We start from the raw sequence: 26,650 nt of genomic DNA, 5'->3' as shown, positions 1-26,650 counted from the left end.
AATAGCAGCTAGCAGTAGAATATGCAAGCCTTAGGCTTTTTGGACAGAATATTAGAGTGACAGTGCCCTTCTTTAATGATTACAGGACTGGATTGCTTATGGTCATATCTCCTGCATGGTAAAAGATGAGTTCTTTGTCTTTAGATAAATATTAAAATACACCCTTTCATTGCTATGTCCCTCACTGATTAAGGATCTGAGAGTTCCTTGATGCATACTCAGGTTGGTTTTCTATCACAGAGGAGTATGCCTGGGGCAAATGAGGCTAAAATGATAATACAGGAGAAAAGGAGAATGTCAATACTGAAGAATCTATTCAGAGGAGATTGATAGCTGTAACAGAAATAAAGGAAAGAATACAACAATAACAGTTAAATAAAACCTAGAAAGATTAAATGAAAGGTAATTAAAAATATATAAAAAAGCATAACATTCAATTAAAAAGTTAATATTGATGTAAAAAGCACATAGAATTATATTAGTGCTTTAAACCGTTATTAAACCCCTGAGAACATACAGGTATCAAAATTGTCCAAAGCCAGACATCAATTTTTATTGTCTTCAAGGCAAACCTGTATTTTTCTATATGCAGTGGAGAATAGAGAATATAGAATTCTAGACATAAAAGATAGAAATGCCAGGTGAAGTAGCCATGGAAACATGTTTGCATAAAATAACCAATAATAATAACAATAATAGTCAAGTGACTTTGATTAGTGTACCTTTCAGTGTTGAGTAAGCCATCTTGCACTTTACTTTTAATAAATGGGATATGTTTTCAATTACTGTACATGAAACTTTTGCATTAACAGAGTATAATGTAATTTGAAATGTGAAGTTGCTACCAGCAACTGAGTTCAAGCAAAACTAACTAATGTAGTAGAGGAAAAAACGATGTTCCTGTTTTTCTTGTGTAACAGAGCCATCTTGACACAACTGTGGTCCATCCACCGGTATGGAGAAGCAAGTTTGTAGCAAACCCAAAAGTAACACCCACACGCATACACACACCTTCCAGAAAGAAGCAGATTTACGTGTGTAATTCAGGAGGGCACATCAGATTATCCGGTCACCACCAAATTATTAAAGGTGCTTAGGCATCTAGAGGTGCAGAGCGATATCGGGAAAAGTTCAACCTCTAGATGCAGACTTGGTCTTCTCATCTCTGCTTTGACTTGCTTACTCTCTTGCTTTCTTGTGAGTTGTTACTGATACTGTTCATCCATTTCAAATACACAGAACAGCTTTCAAACAAGGAGAATACTGCAGAATTTAAGACGGGTTTACATGCAACTGCTTACATAAAGGCTTTAATAATACTTCTTCAATTTTTCATTTGACATCATCTTATCCATCACATTGCACCTGGAATGACTTTATTAGTCCTGAATCATCACCTATAGAAACAATATTTATTGTTGAATATTGATGCTTCTGTAATTGCCCATGGAATGTGTTACATTACCAAAACCTTTTTCCATTAGATGACCTAATTTTTTCCTGCTTTCATATAAGCTTTTTTGCTCTCTCTGCACTGAATAAAGAGAATAATTGATCCCTGATATTTTAATAGGAAATGTCAAAGCACTTTTGCATAGTATCCCAGTTTAATTGCTTCTGTACTAGTACCTTAATACATTTTGTATAATGTCAGCAGTTATGAAGAGTAATAAACTGCAAGAATTCAGACTGTGAGGTTTGCTATATTTCCAACCTCTATTTAATTCTGTAGTAATCTTACACAGCTGTGCAGGGACGAAGAAAAAGTCTTGTTAAACTACATGAATCTGCCAAATACATTGCGGACAGCCAAAACTTTTTAGTTGAAAGTACTACACTGTGAATAATTTGACACAGAGTTATTTGGAAGCCTTAAATAAAAGGCTTGACCCTTTACTGCCAAAGATTCCACATAACCATTTATTCCAGTGCAAACAGGGTCTAAGTGTCACAAACCTGGAACAAGAGTATTTACTTCCACTTTGCACTCCTATTAAGCAAGTGTAAAAAGTATACATATATGCAAAGGCACTTAGTGATTATTCATCAAGTGGGTGGATAAGTACTAAGGCATGCAAGGGCCAGAGAGGTCCAAGTAGTAGAAAATATGAAAAGATTCCAGCTTCAGTTGAATCACACACAGGTAATACAAAGTCAAGGTAAGGGGAGAAGTAGAAATGTTAGTATTGCTGAACCTGTAGAACTGAAAAAAATCTGAGTCTTTTACTATAAAAACTATTTATTAAATTATGCAAATGTAATATATAGATAAATTATTTCATGGAAGCTTCTCTGTGGAAGAGGATAAAGCAAGCTGTCTGTTTTTATAACATTTCCAATGAAGATATTAGTGATAATTAAGAAATGCATTTAGTTTGGTCTTTGTCTTAAAATTCCATATAATCCTCAGACTCAATCAAAGGTATTTGTGGTTCTCATGATTCAGTGTCTGGGAGTTTCACATCCACTGCTATATATTTGTCCTGGCAGTGCTTCTGGAGGGAAGTATTAGTTTTCCCACTTCACAAATGGGAACAGGGGGTGAGAGGGACCACCAGTAATATTTCATGTAATAGGTACCCAGGCATGTTTGAGCAAAAAGAAATGATAGAAACCTTTTTGCAATTTTTGACTTCTAAATTAAGCTTTGAGGCAGTAAGGGAAAAATTAATCAGAATGTTTTCAGAGAGAGAAAATGAGATCCATGTTTTGTTACAAGGATTTCAGAAACTCTGTGGCTTTGTCTATACATCTATAATTAATTAAATGGGCCAGGAAATGTTCTCTGGTGCTGAGGACAATCCATACAAACTCTTGCCTTCCAGAAGAGGCAGGCTGCATCCATATTGCCTGTTGGCCGGTGCTGTCCCATGGAGCGTGATGGGTGTTGCACAGGGGCGTGTTGCTTGGCAGAGACCATGGTGGGGGTCATGTTAGCAGTTCAGCAGTATGGATAATCACCTGCCAGGTGCTTGGACCCATAGCGTAGCCCTGCTTAGTTTGTTAGTATAGACATAGCCTGCATTTTGCAAATATTGACTTGGTTTTGGTATAGTATAGTGTGATGACATCTTGAAACTTTAATCAAGTTGATGTATCTAGCAAAGTCACTGCTACAGGAACTTTCATATGTTCTTCTTAAGGAAAAAAACCCAAAACCAACCAACCAACCAAACAAAAAAACAAAACAACAAACCCAAAACCAAAGTCTAAAATAACAACACTAAAACCACTTACCAAAGAGTTTTCTAGAATCTGGTAAGGTATATATTTTATTTGCTTACATTCATCACCTTATTCTCCTAGTGTCTGAACTCACTTAATCAGAGTAAGCTACCACACAGGTTATTGTTCTTGGTGCGCTGACTTTGCTTGTATCCTGGTGTCACTCAAATTTTGGAAGAGATCTCTGCTTGAAGTACAATGTGGATTAGACAGTGCTGTGTCTTCAAAATTTGGCCACCAGTTGTGTACAAATCAACTGAGTCCTTCCAATACAATAGTAAGTTTGTTAGATGCTGACTTCACTGATACCTCCCTGTTTGGCAGAGTTGGACATGTTTCTGGCAAGTCTAGTCCGTTAGTTATTCGTCTCTAATTTGTTGAAATTAACTGTCAGATGCTGGGATTGTTTCCAGGACAAGGTCAATGTAGACCTGAAAATCTTTCTTTAAAACCTTTTCTTCTTTTGTTGGTAGCTGCTTAATTTAAGCAGTGGGTGGTGGCTGCTGCCATGAGTGTTTTTGCCTTTGCATTCAGTGCTGAAAAAAAATTAGTCGAAATCTTGAAGTCTAATGTAGAATGTCATGTGATAATTTTGAACCCAAGAATTCCACCAAGTGTTTATGACTTTTTCAATGTTAAAATGCAAGAGGAAAAAGAAGACTGCTAATGTCTCCTTTTCCACTTGATATTATCAATTTCTGTGAAGGCTTTTCATATGGCTGTAACTGTTGCCTGGTCTTCTTCCAACTGTTTGGTGTTTGTCTATGGCATGCTGACCATAAGAAGCTGTGCCCAACATTGCTGTTGTTATAGAATGACTCTGTAAAAAACATAAAGAGTCTTAAAATGGTTCTTTTTACTTTGTATTTTCCTGTGACTTTTTAGAGTCATGTATGTGTCTCTATAAATGTAAGAATTAAAAACAGTATGTAAAAATTTCTCCATTTATTTGTCATAGCCAGGTATTGTCTTAAATTACAAACACCCTAGATAGTAGAGGTTCGTCTAAAAGTGGCTGAATTTCCTGTTTATTCATGTCATGCTTATGAATTTCCCAATTCATATTCTCATTCAGAGAGATATCAGCTTCTTGGACCTCAAATCTACGTGTATTAATCTACCATGTTTGTTAACATCTCTGCTCTAAATGTACCGCACCTAGTCATGTATTCGGATATTTAGAATTCCAGATGAAACCGTCTCTTAGCCACAACCAGTTCTGTTTAAGAAGAGTGGAAAGACACTGGCAGTTTGACAGTCTGAGTTCTGGAGGTGCTTAGGTGGTGAAGATCCACAACCAACATCCATTAGATGCACAGCTTCCTAACAAGGGCTTTGATGCAGGTGTACAATGAAAAAGATTCTTTAGGTAGGTGGATTTGCCAGGAACCTACACTAACATCTGACTGTGATAATGCTTTGGCCACTGGCATTCAAATCAATGCCCAGTGAGCTACAAACAGCACATGTTCTTGTCTGCATGTCCTTACAAATGCACAACTTCCCTGATGGGCTTCAGTTAATTCTTTCACACTTCTGACTTTCTCTTTTCCTCAACGTTGCCTGATAAAATCCCTCTTACACTGCTAACATGTAAACCATGTTGCTATTTTTTAAGGCTTCATGAGACCTCACTTTTCCTAGCATGAGATCTAGGTCTAAATAAAGCTGTGGTGGCAAAATAGTATCCCTGATGCTGTCAGCTATCTTGTCTTTTATTAGTGTCTGCTTTTAACATTCTGTATTTGTAGGGTTCAGCAAGACCTAAAAGCTGCTGCTTTTTTTTTCTTCCCCCCTCTCTTGCTCCTGGAACCTTCCAAGTTTGACCTTATGAAATCTAACATTCTTTCTGCCTAGCCTATTAATATGAAAAGTCCCTTGTATTTTCCTGTATCCTTTTCTTCCATTGTCACTGTGGGAAGGGACACATAGGGTCTTCAGCAATGTCATCTGTGGCATACATCAGAACGTTTGCCTGATATTGCCGACTATACTACAAGCTGCTGATGCTGCTGAAGTCTCTAGACGGAGCAAGGCCCTCGCAATAGCCTTCATCACACAGCCATTTGTAATCTTGGCTTCATTACTGCAGAGAGCTGGAGCTGAGTTTCCTTCAGAAGTTTCCTCTTTCCCTGTTAATTCACCCCTGCAGCAGTGTTGCAAGGTTTCTTCTTTATTTCTCCTTTAGACAGCATGATTCTTTCCACTCCTCATGTCACTGTGGGTGACCACGTAAACAAAGATGCCAATATTTGAGCTTCAGCTGAAAAATTCTCAAATGGGGACATTCTTTCTGCTTATTGTCCTCACCCTTGTGTAATTGGGAGCCCTCTCCTCTGGACAGCTGCACAGACTACTGCCCAACCCACCACTTCAACTGTGGATATAAAGACACAGCTCATTTCTGGTGGTCAAACTGACATTTCCCAACCACCAGAAATATCAGTCAAAACAAATCTGTTGCCCAGACAAAACAGGCAAAAACTGCTGATCAGGGTGAGCTTTGCCCTCAAACCCACCTGTAACTAGCGGGAAGCTCTAACCCAGGCCCAGCTGCAAGGGCCTGACTTGACCAAACCTCCACATTAGGGGGAAAAGGGATGAAATGTCTGTCAGTATGACGGCTTTAGAATTTCCTGTGGTGAACGACTCCCTTGCCAGTACAGAGAGACACACAGAGAGCAAAGATCTAGCCCATTTAGTTCCAGTTGCACTAGGAAGATTATTTCATTAAAATTTATCATCGTGTTTTGGCAGATATAATTCCATTAATTCTAGCTGCTTTGCTAACGCAACAAAATAAATGTCTCAGATCCCTCACCTCTGGAATAAGTGGTGTATAAGTATGCCTGTTGTATCAATTTCAAGCCTGGGACTAGAAAAATAGCATTAGAACAAGGTGAACCAGCCCAATGGTTAGGATAAACCGAACAAGTGCAAGGCTCACACAGCCCTGTTTAATGGGGTTAAGCCACAAGAAGAATGGGAAGCAGTGCAGCAATTAGTCTTAGTTGTGCTTTTTTATTACAGACATATATATCCCTACTCCTTTTTATCTGTATCAGAATTGGTTTTCTGAAGATGTCTATTTCAGTGACTGAAGCATTCCTTTTCTAAAAAATTCTTATTTTACAAATGAAATAAAAAGAAATACACTTCAAAAAGTAGAATTCTAATAAATGTGTCTAGCTTATACAGAAAGACTGGGCAATGATTCTTGTATCAAAACTGAGTGGAAAACTCAATATTTCTGTTAACAGAAAATTAAGCCTAAATTAATGTCCTGTTCATCAATTTGTTAAACTCCCATTGCTAAAAAAACCCCAAACATCCAAATAGCTTTTACTGGCTACAAATGTCTAATATGACTATAAGAGATTTGTATCTCCAGCCAATAATTTCAAGAATACTACTTACTTTTTCAGCTCACAACAAAAACCCCACCAAAAAATATATATCACATACACAAAATAATTTTAAAGCAAGAGCACAGCAACTTTGTCCCTAAAAAAGACTCCAGTGATTATGAAGGGACAGAAGAGTGATTTTACTGTTTTTCATTTTAAAAGAAAAGAATTTCTATAGTTGCTGGGAAACTGCTATACAACAAAAAAGCTGTAAAAAGCCAAATTTCTTGGCCTAGCTTCCAGGAGCTATGTTACTAGATTTTTGAATCAAGTAATTTAACCCAAATTAGCAGATGGCCACAGATTCAAAATAATCTGGGAGATCCTCCATGGACTTTCTACTTTGCTTTTGATGACTCTCGGCATCTTGCTGAGGATGTTTGCTACACTCAGGTAGAATACCAGAAAGCAAAATAATGATATCAACAATACATAGAGTTATTTCTATAGTGTCTGAATCAGTCTCTATGGCAACATTTTTTAGCCTATTCAGATTTTTTTTTAAATCTCTGTCTCTCTCTTCCCCTTCTTGCATTATTCTGTTGAGTGACAGGTATTGATAGAAAGATGAAACATAATGTCCACATACAAGTATCTGTCAAGTTGGGAAGAGTAGGTGGTTGTGTGCTTTATATTTGACCTTTCCCTTTAACAGACATTTAAAAGACATCCCACTAAACTTCTTTCCTTTTCTTTCAGAAAAAGTTACTAAGAAAAAAAGAAAGATTCATTCAACTTGAAATCCAATTACTCCAAATATGCATAGATATATAATTTTCCTCTTCGAGTCTGAGTGTTTTATGAGAGTGGTGTGTGTGTCATCATAACTGTTTTACAGTTGGGGGAAACAAGTACAGGGAGGAAAAGAAAAAAAATTTTCCAAGGTCAGCCAGCCAGCTAACAGTTTCACTGACTGAAGTAGCAGATTTACAAATTTTCAGTACCTTAACAAGTGGTTTCTGATACTACACTTCATACCTAAGCTCTCCTTATTTGGGAGGTTTATGATAGAGCATTTCTGGTTTATTGTATCCTTGCCTCTTTCTTCTGTTGCTGTATGAAAGATGCCCACAAACAAGCAGGAAACAAGACTACACCCTGAGAACTGTGAAAGTGACTGCCTCAAAAGGCCATTAAATTCACAGAGAAAAAGAAACCTGTATGAAAGTAAAGAAAATTTGTTTTTATAAAATCCTGTTCAGTTATATTAAACCAAAGTATTTCATGTAAGACTAATAGGTCTGAAACTTATGTTCTTTACTGGAGGAAAAAAAGATAAGACTGAAGAGTGATGGCTATAATGAAGTAGAGATGATATTCCTGGGCAGTATAGGAGTGAAAGCAGCTGGTACTGGTTTGGGCTACCTGCACAGAAGAGTTTTACTGGGGATCTTGGACCTTTATGTAAATAGACCAGCAGAGGAGTGCCTGTTCTTCACAGCTATGTAGATGAAAGGGATTTTCTTCACACTGGCAGAATTCTTATCCCTCATGATTTGACCTGATTTTTAAAATTATCTGATACAACTTTGCTACCTGCCAGCTTCAGAACATAAGAACAGCAGTATCGGATCAGCTCAGTGATCTGTCTTATTCACTGTGCTTTCTACATTAACCAGACATATAGGGAAGAGTATAGGAACAGGGAATGAATGATCCTATCTCTGATATGCCTTCCTGACTTTTTGCAGTCAGCAATTCAAAGATCTTCTGAGCCAGGACTGCATCCAAAGCATCCAGCAGTCAGCCTATTCTCTAATCCATTTTAAACTCATTTATCTCTTTGGCTACTTTCAAATCCTAAAGCAGTGAGTTCCACATCTCAATTTTGTGATGTATCAATGACATAAAAATAAAGTAATATGTTGAGCATCCTAGTTCTAACACTTAAAATTTTATTTGAATGCAAATCACTTTATTTGTATCCTGAGCAGAGTTGTTCATCTTTACAGTCCCTCACAATAACTGGAAGTAAATTTTAAAAAGCACCACAGATGAGACTGATTCATGTGTATCCAACACTCAGACGAAATTGCAGATGATCTGCTGCATCCTGTTGGCTGTTATGTTTCATGCAAAAAACAGAGTACTGTGATACAAGCCAAAGTGTCATCATTTCAGCTTCATCAGAATGTGCTTATATTTTTAAGCACCAGCAATTTTCTTACAAATATTATAAACTGCAATTTCTTTAATTGAAAATTTAATATTTGATTTAGAATAAGAAACTGTAAAAGGAAGTTTTGAAATTTATATGGTGATAGTTTATTGAGATCAATTGAGTAATTAGAATGAGTGTTCTCATTAGAAAAGTTAAAAAAAAATCCATTAGTAATAGCAACCAATGCTTTTGTGCCACATATAGACAGAAAGCTGTCGTACAATTGGCCAACTAAATGTAGAATAAAATAGTCAAAAATATTCTTAAAAATTATTTTTAAAGGCTAAAAATAGAAAAGTTATTTAGAGGAGAGGGAGATAGAGGGGAAAAAAGGCCATAAAATATCCGCCTCATCCAGCTGAGTTGATTCAACAGTAGTTCTAAAGTAATTAGTAGCAAGCACTTACCATAAAGCCATCACAGCATTACCATCTTCAAGGGTTGAAAACAATTTATCTTTAGAAACTGTGTGCCTAGCATGGGTTGAGAAGGTAATATTAATGAAGGAAAGAATCAGGAAATAGCAGCACACTTAAACCTAACTAGAGCTAAAATCGATGACAAGAGGCAGTCAGAAACACATGAGTAATTTATTAAGCAATGATAGATTCGGGTAAGCAGTACTGCAAAATCAGTCCTTCTTCTGATACGTGCGGTGAAGATAAATTAGCAGTTTTGTAAACTGAGCAGTTCTGTTTGCCCTTTGACTAATATCTAAAACTAGCCTTCAAGAAATGCATTTGCTCTTTTCCTACCTGGCTTTCACTGCTGTACTTATCCCCAAAGCTATATTAAATCTCCCGGGGTAAAGACACTACTAGAATTAAACTTCTGTCAAGACATCGTCCTGAGTGATTACATTATTAGCAATCATGTTTATCAGGTGTCGCAGAGTGCTCAGCTCTGTACCAACACTGAGGGAGAGTGCTGGGGGCTCCCCTCTCAAGGAGACTGCAGTCTGAGTCAGGCACAGAGCAGATACAATTCAAAACACTAGACCCAAAGCAATAAAGATGTAGTTTTATTTAAGTCTGTCCTCTCTTTGGTAAAATATATATTCATTCATGCAATGATCTCACACACTTCGTTAGGGAATACAAATCACCTTCTTACCAAGCGTTAATATCTTTCCTATGCATGTGCCCATGGCCACTGTTCTGTTATGAGTGGAGCAGAAGAATAAACAGCTCAAATAAATATGGGAATCTCAGACCATCTTCTTTGATATGAAATATACACAGATACAAGAATGAAGTACATTTTGTTCATAAGGGGGGCTTTGTACGCTGCCTGCTTCCTCTTGTTGCTGCTTTATATGTCCACAGCTCAGAAATTGATAGGACCTTCTTCAAACTGATCATGTAGCCTTTCTGGGTCCCTTCTTCTCCCTGAAAGAGCAAACTTTGAGACACTGTAACTCTTTTACTGCTGTGGGCATCTTTAATGGGAAGCTCCTCGAATTCCTTGGCAAGCATTATCTAAGAGCACAGCAAAAGCCCATCTGGAGAAAGCTGTCATGTTGCTAGGCATTAGTTCTCTCTGTAGTTTATCCTGCTGAAATCTCTGTGCACTCTCTCCGGTGTCCCTCCACAAAATTTGTCCTTCTTCATTTGGAAACCCTTTTTTCTCCAGCAGGCTGTTCATGTTCTTAGACTCCCCAGAGTTAAATAAAGGTGAAACCAGTAGATATGAGGCTTTGCAGAGAGTTTTGGGGTCCTATCAAGACTCCTTGTAGTGACTCCCATAGGAAGAATATAGTTAGAGCATACAGGAGGAAGAACCTTGCACTCGCTGGTGTCTGTGAGGAATCAGTGCTATCCAAATAGTAATCGTGTCCCAGCTCCTCCTCCAGATTGTGTTGACAGGAGTGGATTCACTTCACCTTACATCCCAAGTATGGTCTAACTCAGCTAACCCTTTCCTGTGGCTCCATGGGGAGAAACAGAGAGGAGTGGAATACAGGCAAGCTAGAGCCAATAGAAAGACTAGTATTCTCTTTCATCGAGAAATCTGGCTTGAAATAATATGATAGAGGAGCTATTACTAGTTGTAACTGCTCCTGCTGCATCTGATTCCTCTACAAAACCATTCCATTCTTTGCTCCTTTAAAACACACAGGTTGCTACAGTGTTCCTCGTTAATAATCACAACTTTACAAGTTTTTATCATCACGCTGAAGAAATCATTGTGAAAGATTCCACAGTACTTTGTCATAAATATTATTTTGTCATTACCACAAACCTTTTATCCTGCTGGTTTAACATAGCAGATAAAGAGAACTGAATGAATGTGATACCTCACCGAATTTCCTCCTTTCTGGAAGACAATGCAGAGGTATAAGCAGCATAAGTGGTTTGACCTTTTATTAAAATAATCTTGATGCTTTCTTTCTTGTGCAGGCGATGAATGGAAGCTAATGTCAAAATATTACCTGAGAGGAGAAGTTGACTTTTTTACCTATTGTTCTCCTTCCCATTCTTTGTCAAATTTCCATATACATCTATGGTCACAACCTCTTCTTTTCTCTGATTGTGGATACTGTTAATTTTTTCTTTCAGCTTCCATAAGTTATCTAATTACCCATCATGCCAGTAGCCATGGTATACAATGACCAGAACTGATGGTCAGACAACTGCAAAGTATACTAAGGAACTGTGTCCTCTGAATTCCTCAGTGTGCACATGCATCCATTGCTGTACAATCTTTCTTCCATGTGAAAATTGCTGAGATTTCATTAACGTCATTAGAAACCCATAATTACTCAATATTTTCCCTCTTCTGTATTTAGAAGGACTCTAAATTTATAGCCTAATTTCTTTAGCTATGTTTTCCATAAAATAGAACACTCTGTTAGGAATTTCTTTCTTCCAGCTGAAATTTCATCCTGTAGATGAGGCAGCTTCATCACCATTACATGCATCTCTACATGAAGTGAAGAAAGAGCTGGATGGCCTCTGAAACAACCCATGGCTAATGCATTAAAGGCATTGCAAATTAATATCATGACCATAAGAGAAATTAAAATGATTCATGATGTTCTTATATAATAAGTTTGCATTGGCTGTGTTGTACATGAACTAGGGCACTGTCAGTTGCCCAGATTGGAGATTCTGTTCTTCACCCCTCACTCCACATGCACTCTTGGTACACAGGTTGACAAGATCTGATATAGAGATGTAAAGCAATCTCATCTGTCTTCTATCTGCTGAAAATTTTGCTTTGCAATGCATAAACCATCCAAGGCTCTCTCTACTTCCACTTGCTTTTCTAGTGTGACAATGTGTGCTCTGATTCTAATACTACAGAGAAAGAGTACATATTTCTGAAAAAAAATTTTCAGGTTTTCAATTAAATGAAACAGTAAAAACTTGTAGCCACATGTGTACACATATGTATCCCATTCGCAACTTTCAGATGCATTTATATCAATTTTTTAGAAGTGCCTGTCTGTGTGTGTATGTCTGTATGTTATATGAACACTGCTTGATTCAAAAGCCTCTGTTCTCCTCTCTTCATAGGCGCACATGCAGACACACACACACGCACACACTCCTCTTGGGTTTGGTGTTAGGTTCCTGTACTGGGTCTGGCTGGCAAACTCATTTTCTTCACAGGAGCCCATATGGTGCTGTGTTTTGGATTTGTGACTAAAACAGTGTTGCTAACGCTGATGTTTTAGGTATTGCTTAGCAGTGCTTGCATAGCGTCAAGAACTTACCCATTTCTCAGCTGCCCTGCCAGCGAGTAGGCTGAGGGTAGGCAAGAAGTTAGGAGGAGACGCAGCCAGGACAGCTGACCCCAGCTGACCAAAGACATATGACAACATGCTCTTCAATACAACTGAGGGTAGTCTTTCCAAGGTAGCTGTTGCTTGGAGACTGGCTGGGAAAAAGTCTGCTGGTGGGAGGTGGTGAGTGATTGCCTTTGCGTCACTTGGTGCAGGTTTTTTTCCCTTCACTTATTAAACTGTCTTTATCTTGACCCACAAGTTTTTCTCACTTTTGCTCTTCCGATTAACCTTGCTGGGGGGAGTGAGCAAGCGATTAGGTGGGTGCTTTGCTGCTGGCCACGGTCAGCCCACCACATTTGCTCAAATCCACCACATGTTTTACTGGATAAGAGAACAAAGCCAAAATGTTCTATATGGCTCTGTAGGTGGGCATGACCCCAAGTATAGGCATGAAGTCATCCATATGCTTGAAACATTAGCATGCCTCCTGGCAAAATTTTGTCCCACACTAACTAGCATTATCCCAGTCAATGCCTTGAGTTCAGTAGAGTTGGAATTGGCAAGGGACCATTGACAGCAGGCTGTTTGGATGTGGCCACCTTATTTTGGAGTACAAAGAAATATACTAATATAGACATTTGCTGTATTAGTCCAGCTGGCCGCAGGATGAGGGAATGCTTTCTAACCCATTTTGTTTGCAAGTACAAATAGATGTAGCCATAATGTATCTTTAAAAAATTTATTTTATCAGTTATTTTTGAAAAATAAGCTAAAGTTATGTGGTATGAGAAGACTTTGGATGACCACAGTAATGTAGACACTATCTCCCTTTCCTGGATTATTTCTATTTTGGACTTAAACTACTTCTCTCAAAAGGGACCGTTTCTCACTGTCTCCATACTGCTAATCCTAAAAGACACTGTCCTTTGAGGAAAACTGGGCATGCTTGAAACTGAGTGTGCTCTTAGGGGCAAAATCATCCTTTTCTGTTATCATTATTCTTATATAAAGACTTTTAAGACCTATGTATGTATACAACTGTGATTTGAAAATAAACACAAAAAGAATAAAGGTAGATGACATATGGTAATGTTGTAATAGCATTGCAAAGCTATTGCTTCAATGGTTTCAGTCAATAGTGTAAAGAGATGGAACTCTTACAGTTATGCAGAGAAGGAATATTTGCAGACACCAATATCCCAGACAAGAAGATGGGCTCTTTTCATATGGCAGGATTATAGTCATCACAGTCAGACTAAGTGAAAGGCAACTGCAGGCTTTGTTGTTAAACTTCTCATTCTAGTCATCATTTTGATTGCTGTGGAAACTCCCTAAAATTACAGCAATTTTATTGTTAGTAAATGAGATCAAAATTGAAAATAGAGCAAACATATGATCTGATTTAAAAGTAGAGATACTCAAGTGACAATCACATTTTCCTAAAAGAAAAAATTCTTTGTCAAGTTTTTACCCATGTAGCATTCAGGGGCAACACAAGGCATTATTTTCTATCTACCCAATAAGGGCTTTTCCCAGTTATTTTTCCATCAGGACATCAGTTTGCACTGGCTGCACTTGGATCCTCCTATAGGAATGTGAAGTCTCACATATCAGGCTCCGCCACCTTGAACATATCAGTATCCCATTCTGTTACCCTCTTATGTTATGCCATCTCTTCAAGGAAGCTCCTTCAATTCCTTACCTTTGTCAGTGCCTGGACACCTCCTCCTCTTTTTCTCAGAACTCCATAGGGAACTCCCTCTCAACTGTGCTCTGAACTACCCTTTTCTTTAGCTGCAGTCATTGCTGACTCATGTGTAACCCTTCTGCTTAGCTCAGCCACTCCTTCATTATCAATGCTGGCTCATTGCTCCTAGCTACTCACGCAGCAGCCACAGTGAACTTTTAAATAAATTAAAGTTAGGAAGACTCAGGACCTTTGGAACACTCTCGCATGAGTTGCTCATCACTCTAATTGACTATTGGCTCTTGTATCCTTCATTCTTCTCCAAACAGGTATAGCCATTAGTATGCTAATGCAACCAGAGATTTCTACCTGCAACAACCCAAAGAGAGATCTAAAAATCTGGGTATTTTTATGTAATAAGTTGAAATGAACATACAGCGCATTGTTATGTGTTATAGCCAAACAACTTTTGCTTCATGGGTAATGCAGTTGTCTCATTATTATATCTCTTCAAACCTGTCAAAAGCATTTGTCTTCATTTGAGGGAGTACACTGCACATTCCATATTTTAACATAAAACCAATATGGAATTTTCAGAGTCTAAAAACTGTTCCGGAAAAACAACTGTCCTGAAAACCAAAGTGTAATAACATCAGTGAAGCCTGTTTATTTTTTATCCATAATGTCCACCTTAATTTGCATAGTTCCCATGTAAATAGAATTGTTTCTGGCAGCCCAGTAGAACCACTCAGACAGCCAAAGTACATTCTCTTTTTTTCCTGTGAGTCACAGCCAGTTATAAAGACTTTTCAGGCCAAATTGCACTTTCATTGATATCAATCCAGTCCCTTATGTTCACACTGCACCTTCAGTTCTGCTTCTATAATACTGTTATCCTCAATGAGGTGCAAAAACATAAGAACTTCGATTATTCAATGGTTTTCAGAGACCAGGTTGATTTTTCTTGCCTGTCAATTTAAAAACCAAATCTATATTTTATCCACAAATCTATATTTTATCCACCTTTAAATGAGAAATCTTTCAGACTTAGTAGTGCAAACCTCACAAACCTATTTTTATAGAGTAATTTTTCAGGATAGCATCACCTTCAACTTATTTTTTTAATTGTTGTTCCTCAATAGCTCAGTAATGAAGAAGTTGTTTTAACAAAGCATGCCGGTGATTTCCACTTTTTTACTTGAACTGAGTATGATCACTTTACACTCAAAAGGGTTGATTTTTCAGAAAAAAAATTACCAAATACAAGAAAAAGAAGAGAACTAGGAAAGGGTTTTCTCTGGCACAGTGAAACATCGCTATTATAACACAGTGATAGCAATTTGAGATTAATTAGTCAGGAAGAAGTTAAAAAACTTGTATTTAAATTGATTTTATGCTTCAGCGTTGTAAAGGGCTTCTTATTTTCTTTTATGTCTGCCTGAAAACCTGCTGTTCTGAGCTTCATAAACCTCACAACACATTCATGTGAGGACATAGTTAAAGTACTAAGTTATTTTGTCCTGACAGAGTTGACATTTACCTCATTTAAAGTGTTTAATATCAAAGCCAACAGAATAAATTCGTGATATGAAGTAGGCCATATTCACTTACTAGGAAAATATTCATTCAATACTTGGAAACATTTAAAATACTGAGGATACAAAGCAAGATTACAAGCCTCTGCTCATGCACCTGTCATCCCTTACTCTATAGGTGTAATGCCCAATATAAAGCCCACTTAAATTAATGGGAGTCTTTCCACTGACTTTTGAATGAACCCTGTAAACAATGAGAGGAATCTATTCCTTCATTTCCTGCCTACTCAGAAAAATATACATAGTCACAGCACAAAAGGAAGAAGGGAAGATCTTCCCTTGCCAGGTTTTGTATTAGAAGAAATTAAATTGCCTCTGAGTAACCTGTTCTATGATATTGCTTGTGCTGAGCTCATTTGCTTGAATATAACCTAGCAATAACAATCCAAACCAGGAGGAAGACTAAAATGAGTATGAGCGTAAGGAAACTGTATGAGAACTGTCTTCCAACTAGCTTTCAATTTACAGTAAGCACGCCACCAAGAAAACAATTTTGAGTTAACACATCACAAACCTGCACATTGCACTGGCAATCTCCAGAGAATGCTATAAACAACACAGAATGAATTTTACTGTCTCATATGTTAGTAATAGCTGAGCATATTATGAATTATCCAGCTGGACTTCTTGCTTTTATCCCAACCAGTAACCAAAATGAGCTACAAATATTTCTATAGCCCCGAGGCAAATTAGCACAACACGGCTTGCATCCATTACAACCAAGCCTTCCAGGGCAGGAGGACAGTTGTGTGCAAGCTGATCGTTAGGCAGGGTTCCTGGCCCAGGCTCTCCTTCAATCTGTGCGTGGGCCTGGGCTGAGAGAGAATTTTCTGGCCCAGGTTACAACTGTGCCAAGGAATTCACTAACAATTTAGCAGCATGGATCACATGCCAGTGCGTAAAGGATGCCTTTACTGTTACTAGCATAGACAGATTCTGCCTTACGACAGAACAAGGAAGGTTTGCATATGCAGCAAGCTACTTCCATTAATTCTTTTCCATCCCAAAAAACAGCAGCCTATCCCTTCACATCTAGTTGATAAAATGATTTTTTACTATGTGCATTATAACGTCTGAAGAAGAATAGTGGCTAGCAGAGGAATTAGTTGGATAAAAAACAGCAGTTCTCTATAGACATAACTGAGGGATGCCGAAGTACAACTATACGGTATCAAATTTAAATGCAGAGGTTATTGATATGAGTGATAGAGGTGACAACTATCAAAGGAGAACTTTGAAGAAAAGTAACTGCAAAGGGCAGAAGCTAAAAAGAAGGCTCTGTATACTTTCAGTGGATCAGATACGAAAAGCACCTCTATTTGCTTGACTCTGCACCTGGGAAAAAATGGGACACATTCTGCCTGATCTTCGTAAGTAAGTGTCAATAAAGATTGTGAATGCTTTATTCACAGAGAGGTAATTTTCAAAAATACCTTTGAGGTAAACATTGGAAAAAGAGGAGCAGGAATTGAATCTTTCGGTAAAGAGAAACTTTAGGTGAAAATAAGAAGACAGATATTTAAAGTGTGTCTGGAAAGTGCAAATGCAGAGAAATCTTATGGTTTAAAGTATAAGTTTTCTTTCAGTCACACTTACAGCATTGCACTAGGATGACTGTGGCTATACTGTCAGACAAGAACACAGACTCCAGAAGAGAAGACAAGATATGACAAACAAACCTTAAATCAAAATAGCTGAACAAATTATACCGCACCCTGAAACTAGGCACAAGTAGTGGCCCCAAAACTTAGCAACCGTTGTGATAATTTGCACGATACCAAAAAAAAAATCAAAACTTGATACTGAAAATATCTTCTTGTGGCATTCGATGCTGTTGCTGATAGAGATGTCTTTTGTAAGACTGTAGCTGTAAACTAAACCAAAGGAACTGCAGAAACAGCTGGGTCATTTACAGCCAGCTTATAATCTATTTATCAGAACCTAGAGAGGCATCTTACTTCTTGTGGGCAAACAAAAATGATTGAGTAGAAGAACAAAAAATTGAGTGTCCTTAGTTATCGCTCATTATCTTTGTGGGGGAGATCACATAGCTACTCAAAACCCACTGCTGTTGCACTAAAAAATTAGCTTGCTCTAAAAATCCAAGTAAAAGTTACCATTCACATTGTCTTGTACCGCATATAGAATCCTGCATTATAATAATTAACTGTGCATATATCTCCACATAAATGCTGATGAAGTCAAGTGCTAATTATTTTGGGTTATCACATCAGATATCAGAACACAATGTAATGAAGTTAAACCACTTGAGCCTTCAACTTTTAAGGACACCAGAGAAGATTTTTAGAAGATCTAAAAGTTTGTCTGTAAGTTAATTAAAGTAAATAGTTTCATGGCTGTTGGTTTAAAATATGAGTAACATTATTTTAGAACTATTCCTTCCACTACAGTGCTATTTTCAATATGGGTATCAGGTTTCCTGAATTCTTTGCTTGAACAAGTGGCGTTAGCAGTACTTGAGCCTGGCAAAAGAAAAGAACAAGGGATTTTTTAAATGAAACGGTACCTTCAAAGCTTTATGGTGCCAGTAATATTAATGATCCTGGAAGAGAAACCTGAAAGTCTACAGCTATGATTTCTCAGGTGTTTAAGATCCTCACAGTTTCAAATATGTTTGCAACTGAAGAGACAGCCTTCCTTGCCATATATTTTTGTCATTGAAAATCTGTCCCTCTTCCAGAAAAACACTCCTGGGATACAAGCCCTTACTTCTTTGTCCTGCAGCCTCTGAAAGTCCATCTACTATTTCACAGCAGTTTACTCTAGAAATTAGTATTTCATCTAGAATTCAGTATTATTTGACCAGTATACTGTATCCCTGTATTCTGACAGTGTCTGCCATTCCTGAGACAAAGGTACTGTATTCTGCAAATCAGTTTAAAAATAAATAATAATAAAAAAGCAAATAAAGAACAATAAGCAGTATGTTCCTTTATGAATTCATATTTTTAATTTAAAGAAGGAAAAGATAAACTGTTTTATAGTTGAGGACTTGAGAGTCACAAAAAGTCAATAAAATATACCAGTTTTGACATAGAATTGTATTTCTGCTCTTTGCTATGTCCTTTGCATTCTCTTTGCTTTGTTTGTTCTTTGTTTCATTTATTCTTTATTATGGCCTTTAAGTGCTCTTTGTTTGTGTATTCAGTGCATGGTCAGAACATCATAAGAATAAAATTAGCACCCATTTAATTTATCTCCTTAGGTTTATCTCCTCAGAGCTAAATCAAGGGCAAGATTTTTTTTTAATCTCCAAGAAATTTTATTATTTAAATTATTTTCTACTAGTTTTCCTTTCTACTTCATGACCTAATCCAGCTGAGTGGATTTTAGCCCTATTCATTTTGCTATCACCAATACAGATTTCATTTTTCATGTTGCTTTTCCAGTAGCTTTGATTCTTATACTATTTATCAGAACCCAAGGACAGGCAACTATTTTGTTGAAAGAAAAAGAACCTGTTTCAGGGCAAGAAGACAAATCAGGTGTCCTTACTTAACCCTCTTTGTCTTTGTGTGGAAGATCTGTTCACACTGCTATTAAAAAATAACACTTTTCTATTAAAAAAACCGCAACAACCAGACACTCCAAAAATAATGATAAATTATTATTTTGAGGTTGCATTTATGACCTACTTTTGGTAGGTCATAAAAATGGATAAATGTTCTCTATATTATTCATCATTATTACGTTAAAATTATTAATAGCTAGAATAAGTAGCTTTGAATTTGCACTGTTTTTTACATTTCTCAGCTGTGCTTCAGTACTGTCAATCAGACTGGGTGTCTAACAAGAATGAAAGAAAGAAATAATTTGGTACCTGATGTGAGCTCTTGCTTTCAATTGTATATTGTTTATTAAAAAGGGGTGAATGATCTTAGATATTCAAGGTAGCGAAACACTTGAAACTCAATTAAAGCTCATGAAATTGTGCATTCTGAGGACAGAAAATCTCCCTTCCCCCACTTGTAATTAAAGTTAAATATGGGGAGCTGAGAACAACAGCAATGGGAGGAAGAGCAGGTTAGAGTAACAGAGTTGACTTAATTTCAGAAGCTTGAAGAAATAGTGAATAAATTAGGCTGTTAAAATTCATTTTCTTGCAAGTTGACAGGTGCCTAGCACAGGTAATTAATTCAGTGAGTTAATAATCTAGAATTAGAAACAAATAAGAAACATCTCTTCCTAAAGCAACGGGGAAGATGTGTGCCACTATCTCTTGGTGCGGACAGGTTGACACACTGCGGCTTTCTGTGAGTGATGGGCCACAAGGTTTTAGTGATGCTGCTGCATGTGCAGCAAGGTGAGGGGAGGTGGTGGTCCCTTGGCAAGGGAGAAGAGGAGAGGGAGGAGAAACTGGGAGTAGTCCATGACCTGGTGAGAAAGAAAAAAATGCTAATAAAATACTTGTTAACATTATGGCTCCCGGGCTAGAGATACTCAATGCCGCATTTAATAACAGCCTTTGGTGAGAATGAATTTTTGTTCCTATTTGGAAATAGGCTTCCCAGATAAATCACTTTTCCAGACAGAACAGCATTGTTTGTTTATCTGTTTGTCAAAGGGGAAGAATGCAGAAGTACATAAAAACCAGATTTCCAGGGGGGTATTGGTCAACCATGCTGAGCCCATGGCTATACCTAGGAGAGGGGAGTTTCATTTGCCAGGACTGCCTCTCTGGCTGAGGAAGGAGGGAGGCTGAATTCACTTCAAGCACTGCTTGCACATTATTCTGTCATCACGATCCCACAGCAGTAGTTAGGTGATGTTTTGAGGCTGATTTGCACCTCTCTGATGGTATGTGATGCAAATACACTGTTTTATCAGTGATACAGACTTACCATTGGTGTTCATTAAAGACCCCTGTCTGCCATTCAGAATCGTTAGTTATAATCAGCAGTCATATATTCCAGCTAGAGCGCAGATTGCTTCTAATAAAACTTGCTTCTATCTTCTCATTTTGTGATCAACATGATCATTAACATTTTCATCACAGTTCTTCCACAACAGCCATGTCCACATTTGTCTCAGATTATCATCATCTATCTTTCTTTCAATACAGGAGATAAAAATTATGAAGTAAATCCTACACTCTATACTCAGTCAGCCATAAGAGTTAGCAATGTTTTCACCAAAAAGATCAGGATTTCTTTGTGTTCACATTATTTATAAGGGAAATAGTATATTCACATTTTTTTCAGGGTAATACTGTGTTTTACCTATGCTGTTACTCCCTAAAAGCTTCTGTACTATTCCTCAAAAGTCATTTTACTGTCAAATTCTTGTTCCAACAGAACATGCTGGCTTTTACAAAAACATTGATAGGAAAGCAAATTAAAGTTGCATAGTGGGGTTTCGTAACATATGAGCTGGCTAGTCGAAGAAAGGACATTTCCGTATTTTCTATTATATTTGTTGTGTGTTTCACTGCATAGCTTTCATTTTAAATAAGTATTTATTTTTCATGTACAGGAAATACTGCTATCAGTCAGACTTTAACAGGGTAGATTTTATGAATCCACATACTTTAGGGACATCTAAACATAAGAATTAATGTCAAAATCTAGGATGGAATGACTAGTGCATTTTCAGGATGTGATGGTTTTTTCCAGTTTACATTCCTCACTTTTTAAAAATAAGCAATAGCTTTCTTGCATACAGTTATATAAACCCCTTTCCCCCTATTTAAATAGACAATTTGACCCAGGATTAGAAAACAAGGTGTTGGTCATATCTGTAAATTCATAGCAGGAAATCAGTAAGTTTTGACTGTTCAGGTGCATAACTTTTTGAAATTTCAGAGGTTGATATCAGCTATCAGCTATGTAGTTGACATAACTATTGGAGTGAACCAACACAACTGATTTCAGATAAGAATCTGGGAAAATTTACACAATAGAAAATTCAAACCAAAAAGACCTGAAAGTAGTTAGGAATATAAAATGAACTAAAAAACATGTGTGGTGTCAAATGTATCTTATCCTTCCCAAATTTTTGTAGCTACCAGCCTTGATTCAATGATATATGCAAGCACCTACATATAATTAGGAACTTGCATAGTTTCTCCCTAAATAGTTGGCTGAACTGGGTTTTTAGTAAAAAAAATCGACTAGCCTTTTACTATGTGCGTGTAAGATAGCTATTATATGTCTATGCTGCATAAAGGAATAATAATAATAATATCTATATTTTTCAGCTATTATCTTGCATTGTTAATAATGGGGGTGTGAATTATTTTTTTTTACCCTTGATATAATTTTGACACTTCAAATTGTGATAAGGATAAATTGTGATAAGGATATTCTCAACATTACTGATGTGGTTTTGGTTCTGGGGTACAATGCATACTGTATTTTATAGCCTGCAACTGGCATTTTAAGCAACACGGTGGAGGGTAGATCATCATTTATGCCAAGAACCTCATTTATATAAGCTGCAATGTCAAGTTTAATTAAGGACTACAGTGACAAAAGAAAGCCGATTGCCTGTGCTCAAAATACTTTTCAGATGACAAATCACTGGCACCCATAAAAACAATATCCAGGGTAATTGTTAAGGTTATGATACTTAAACCTGATTAAAAAGATCTCAGGCAGTATATTCCAAAAGGTTAACATTCTATAAGATTTAAATAAAAAAATCAAATAAATCAAACAATCTATCACCTAAAATTCAGATTTACAGTCAGGATCTTTCTGCATGGAGGGAAAGAAAATATAACTGGCAATTAGTAACATTTGCATTCCCACATTTTCTTTATTCAGCTCCGTGAGAGTTTATAATCAGTAACTTTGTAACTTGCTTACCACGATGGCTTTATGATGATCCCTGGTCAAATTAAATGTGTAGAGAAAAATCTGGTGGCATGATTTATTTTGTGTTCTTTGTCCCTGCTGGGCACACTCAGTGTTTGGGAGAAGTCCAAACTTCTTCTGCCTAATCCGCATCAACATCTCTCTCTCTTTCTCCCTCTCTTTGTGGCCACCACATCATAAAGGGGGAGTTGATGCTAAGGATAAAGGTCAAGATGATAGAATATGACAACTCTTTGAATTGAAAGGAGAAATGAGTGTCCCTAAGTATTCAGCATGAACTTTTCTTTGCTCCCTGCAGGGCATCTGCACCACAACCACCGCATTTTTACACTTCTTCTTCTTAGCTTCATTCTGTTGGGTTTTGACAGAAGCGTGGCAGTCATATATGGCTGTTACTGGAAAAATTAGGACACGGCTCATAAGGAAACGTTTCCTGTGCCTTGGATGGGGTAAGTCCATAAAATGAATTTCCTCAGAATCATTGGAATGAAATGTTTAATGCAGTGACAATGTCAAGAATATCATCATTTTCTTCAGTAAACCTGAAAGATAGTAGACAGCACGTTACTTGAAAGAAAAATAGGTTAGGAATCTTTCCACTTTAGCTCAAGTTGAAGCTATACTGGTGTATATTTTAGCATTCTTTTATTAATATGTTTTAATGAAATTTTAGAAGATTTTCAGCAAAGTAGTGTAGTATCAAGAAATCAAAATAAAACAAGAAAACACATTCAGTGAATATTCATTAAGCCCTTTCCTAGTTCACTTTAAGACCTGTCAAATGCACCAGTAATTTAGCTGCATCAAAGTGGTACACCGTGGGCAGAAAACAGTGTCCTCCTCCCTGCCAGTGCTTCAGAAAAACAAATCCTGCAATAGCACACTGCTTCATTAAATGATTCATTCCATGTAAAATTGGCCATTTTGCATTAGCTTGCCCTGTCATATTTTGTCCAGGCAGAACAGCAAAATTTTGCTTAGCATCTAATGGTTATTACTGTTTTGGTTTTTTTCAGGTTTACCAGCATTAGTGGTTGCAATATCAATAGGGTTTACCAAGACAAAAGGATATGGAACAGCCCACTAGTAAGTCAATCTGAAATGATAAATTATGGTTTTTGTTAACAAGACTGTCATACCCATCGGGAATTACATAGCGTAGTCTAAAGGCTCTACAGGTATCCATTCACTTGGAACTGCCCTAAGAGTCACTGAGTGGTCCACACAAGAACAAAGAGAAAACCATATGCCAGTCTTGGACTGAGCTCAGCAAAGCACCAGGGACCCTGGATTTCTTGTGAGGTTTTGAAGTCGCAAGCCTTTTAGAAACACTGAAGATTAGGTCCACTTAGACACCTAACATTTATATATACATTTACCAAAGAGAATGCTAAATGTTATGGCTAGCCTTTGCCAACCTCTAAACATGTCTAAAACTGTACTGGCAAGAGTCTCTTTGGCACCCATGTTCCTGCCCACCGAGCATGTACCTTGGCTTTAATGCCCCTGAGCTGCTTGGAGCCAAAGCCCCACAGAAAACTCAATATAGCTCTCCCATCCATCAGAGTGCCTGATCCAGCTCATTTCCTGGACTGGGCTGTACTTGAGAGACAGTGAGGAGGAGATCTGTGTCCTTCATTTACATTTTATTAATGCAGTTCCTGTTTAGCCACCTGGCTGGTTCTAGTGCGTATTTAGTACCCTGGAAAATTCACCCCTCAGCGAGGCTGCCCTTCGGTTGTCTCCTGCTGAAGAAGGAGCTGGGGCTGAGCCTCCTTACTGCCAGCAAAGCGCTCCAACCACCGAGACATTACGTATGCAAGAGTGCATTTCCTTCAGTTGTCCTGTTTGGAGCTCTCCTCACGTTGCCTAAGAAATTAAGTATGCATCAGGACAGAAAGAGAGGAAATATGACTCTGTAGCCTGGTAATGAGGTCATTCATCAGAGATGTGGATGAGTTAGGTCAAGTCCTCACTTCAAATGAATATTTAATTATTCTCCTTAGCATCACCACTGAGTGAAATCAGGATTCCCCCTCCCGGCCTTGTGTGTTCCACCATCCTGGCACATGGAGGGGGAGGCTTCAAGCCCTTGTTCCAGCTCTGGGTCGTAAGGATTGAAAAACAAATCTCCTCCTGAATACCAGCTGTAACCACTGAGCTCTTTAGTGACAACGTGCATCTTGCATTTTTTAATGAGGAATGGCTTATCTAACTGAAGTGCTTAACTTGCACTTGTAGCTGGCAGTCATTAGTGAAACAACGGTCTTAGCCATCTTTTGGGAGTTATATTGAGGACCTGCTCCTCTGTCATTTTTTGTCACTAATATGTGGTCATCTTGCTGGCTTTTTTATTATTTAGTCCTTAAACCAGGACTGGAGAACTATTTAGGCTGTGAGAATTACAAATCACAAAATTACAATGTCCAGACCCCACTGGGGATGTAGCTCTGTCCCTTGCAGGATCAATCCCATTGCATTTACTCTACTGAAATTATTCATGTGTGACTACTTGCTTTAGTTAGTGTTGCTTCCTGCTTCCTTCCTGGGCTGAATGCATTTTTAAAAGAGGGTATACTGAAATATTCAAACAAAGCAACAAATCATTCATTAAGGATAACCTGGAAATAAAGGGCAGGTCTCTATACATGTAACAGCTCCTCTCCCAGGATCCAAATTCAGCTGACATGGTACTGTGGGACAAAAGCACAAAAGGAGGTGTGCAAGGGACATTTTCTTGGCATTTCACATCAGAATTACTTAAGGAAAACAAGGAATGCAAGGAATGGAGATTCTTCCTCCATCACCAGCTGATGCGCCACCATACCACTCTAGAAGCCAACAAAGAATTGTGTCCCATACAACTGTTGCGTGGTGTAAAAGCACAGCTTCTGTCCTGCTCCTTCTACCATAACTAAAGCACTTGTGTAAGTTTTTTAACTGCTTACACTATATTTGGCCTATTTGGCTGCGACCAGTTACACACATGCTGCCATCAGAAATGCGTCCTGTTGCAAACTATTCCTGGTCTGTAAGATGTGCTTTTGAAAACGACAGTTTCAAATGGAGAAAATTAAGAGTGAAAATGAAGGAATTGATTCCAGCCCCATAGTCCCATACATGAAGAGACTGATGGAAAGAGAGAAGGCCCAAGGATCTTTGAAACAGATCTCAGTTTCATATGGTATACGACTGATGGGGGTGGCTTGAGTTGTTCATACTCTAACCAATTCAGTGATCAACAGTCTCTGATTTCTATCTTTTTCTTTTAGTCTTTATTAATTATTAGACAATTACATTACTCTACATTTAAAACTACATATGAAAAATATTTCACACAGACGCTTGTACTGATTTAGATATAGATGCTGAAGGGATTTCCTAAAAATAATTAAAAAACAGTGACAAGTTTTTAGATATTTCAGGATATCTGAAAAAGATTTGTGTGTCTGAAAGCTTGGTTGTTTTTTCCAACTATTTCTGTGAGTCTAATAAATACTATTGCTAACTCTCTTCAGATGGTCAGAACAATGAAAGCACTATTACTACAAGTTATAGTTAATAAACCTGCGTGAACTACTCATGTTTACATACAGTGCTATATATTAATGAGCAGAGCAGTGCAGGTACCTTCCAGGAATTCATTGTATCAGCAAAAATAAAAATGCTGTCATAGTCATGCTCTCCTAAGAAAAGGAACCATTCTCCTGGAGAGCATCAAACAACTCACAAAATGTACAGGACACAGGAGCAAGTCTACAGATACTTCTTCACTCAGGAGAATTTTGTGACCATGTAACATAGTCCCATAAAGTCACCAGTGGATGCTCTTAATACTAATCAATTTATATGGCTTTCTGCTATGTGGGGATCAGGGAGAAAGAATACAGAACACGAGAACAAAATAAAAGCGACTATAAAGCATAGAAAAAAGCTATCAGAGCAAAGAAAAAGAAAAGAAAGAAAAAATAGTAAAAAAATGAAAACAATTTGCTTACTGTATAAGAAG

General features: G+C 37.6%; 1 protein-coding gene across 1 annotated transcript in view; it reads left to right on the top strand.

Annotated features, from left to right (window-relative positions):
* The window catches only part of ADGRB3 (adhesion G protein-coupled receptor B3), a 465,172-nt gene that overhangs the window by 399,612 nt on the left and 38,910 nt on the right, over positions 1-26,650 (top strand). Inside the window, exons 19-20 of the mRNA XM_059832344.1 lie at positions 22,940-23,090; positions 23,658-23,727. Coding sequence (XP_059688327.1) covers positions 22,940-23,090; positions 23,658-23,727 — 221 coding nt within the window. The remainder of the gene's footprint in view (positions 1-22,939; positions 23,091-23,657; positions 23,728-26,650) is intronic.

Source organism: Gavia stellata, chromosome 2 (assembly GCF_030936135.1).
Source record: "Gavia stellata isolate bGavSte3 chromosome 2, bGavSte3.hap2, whole genome shotgun sequence".
In the NCBI taxonomy this organism is placed as follows: domain Eukaryota; kingdom Metazoa; phylum Chordata; class Aves; order Gaviiformes; family Gaviidae; genus Gavia; species Gavia stellata.
The sequence above is the reverse complement of the archived record's forward strand: the minus strand, read 5'-3'. Positions and strand labels throughout refer to the sequence as shown.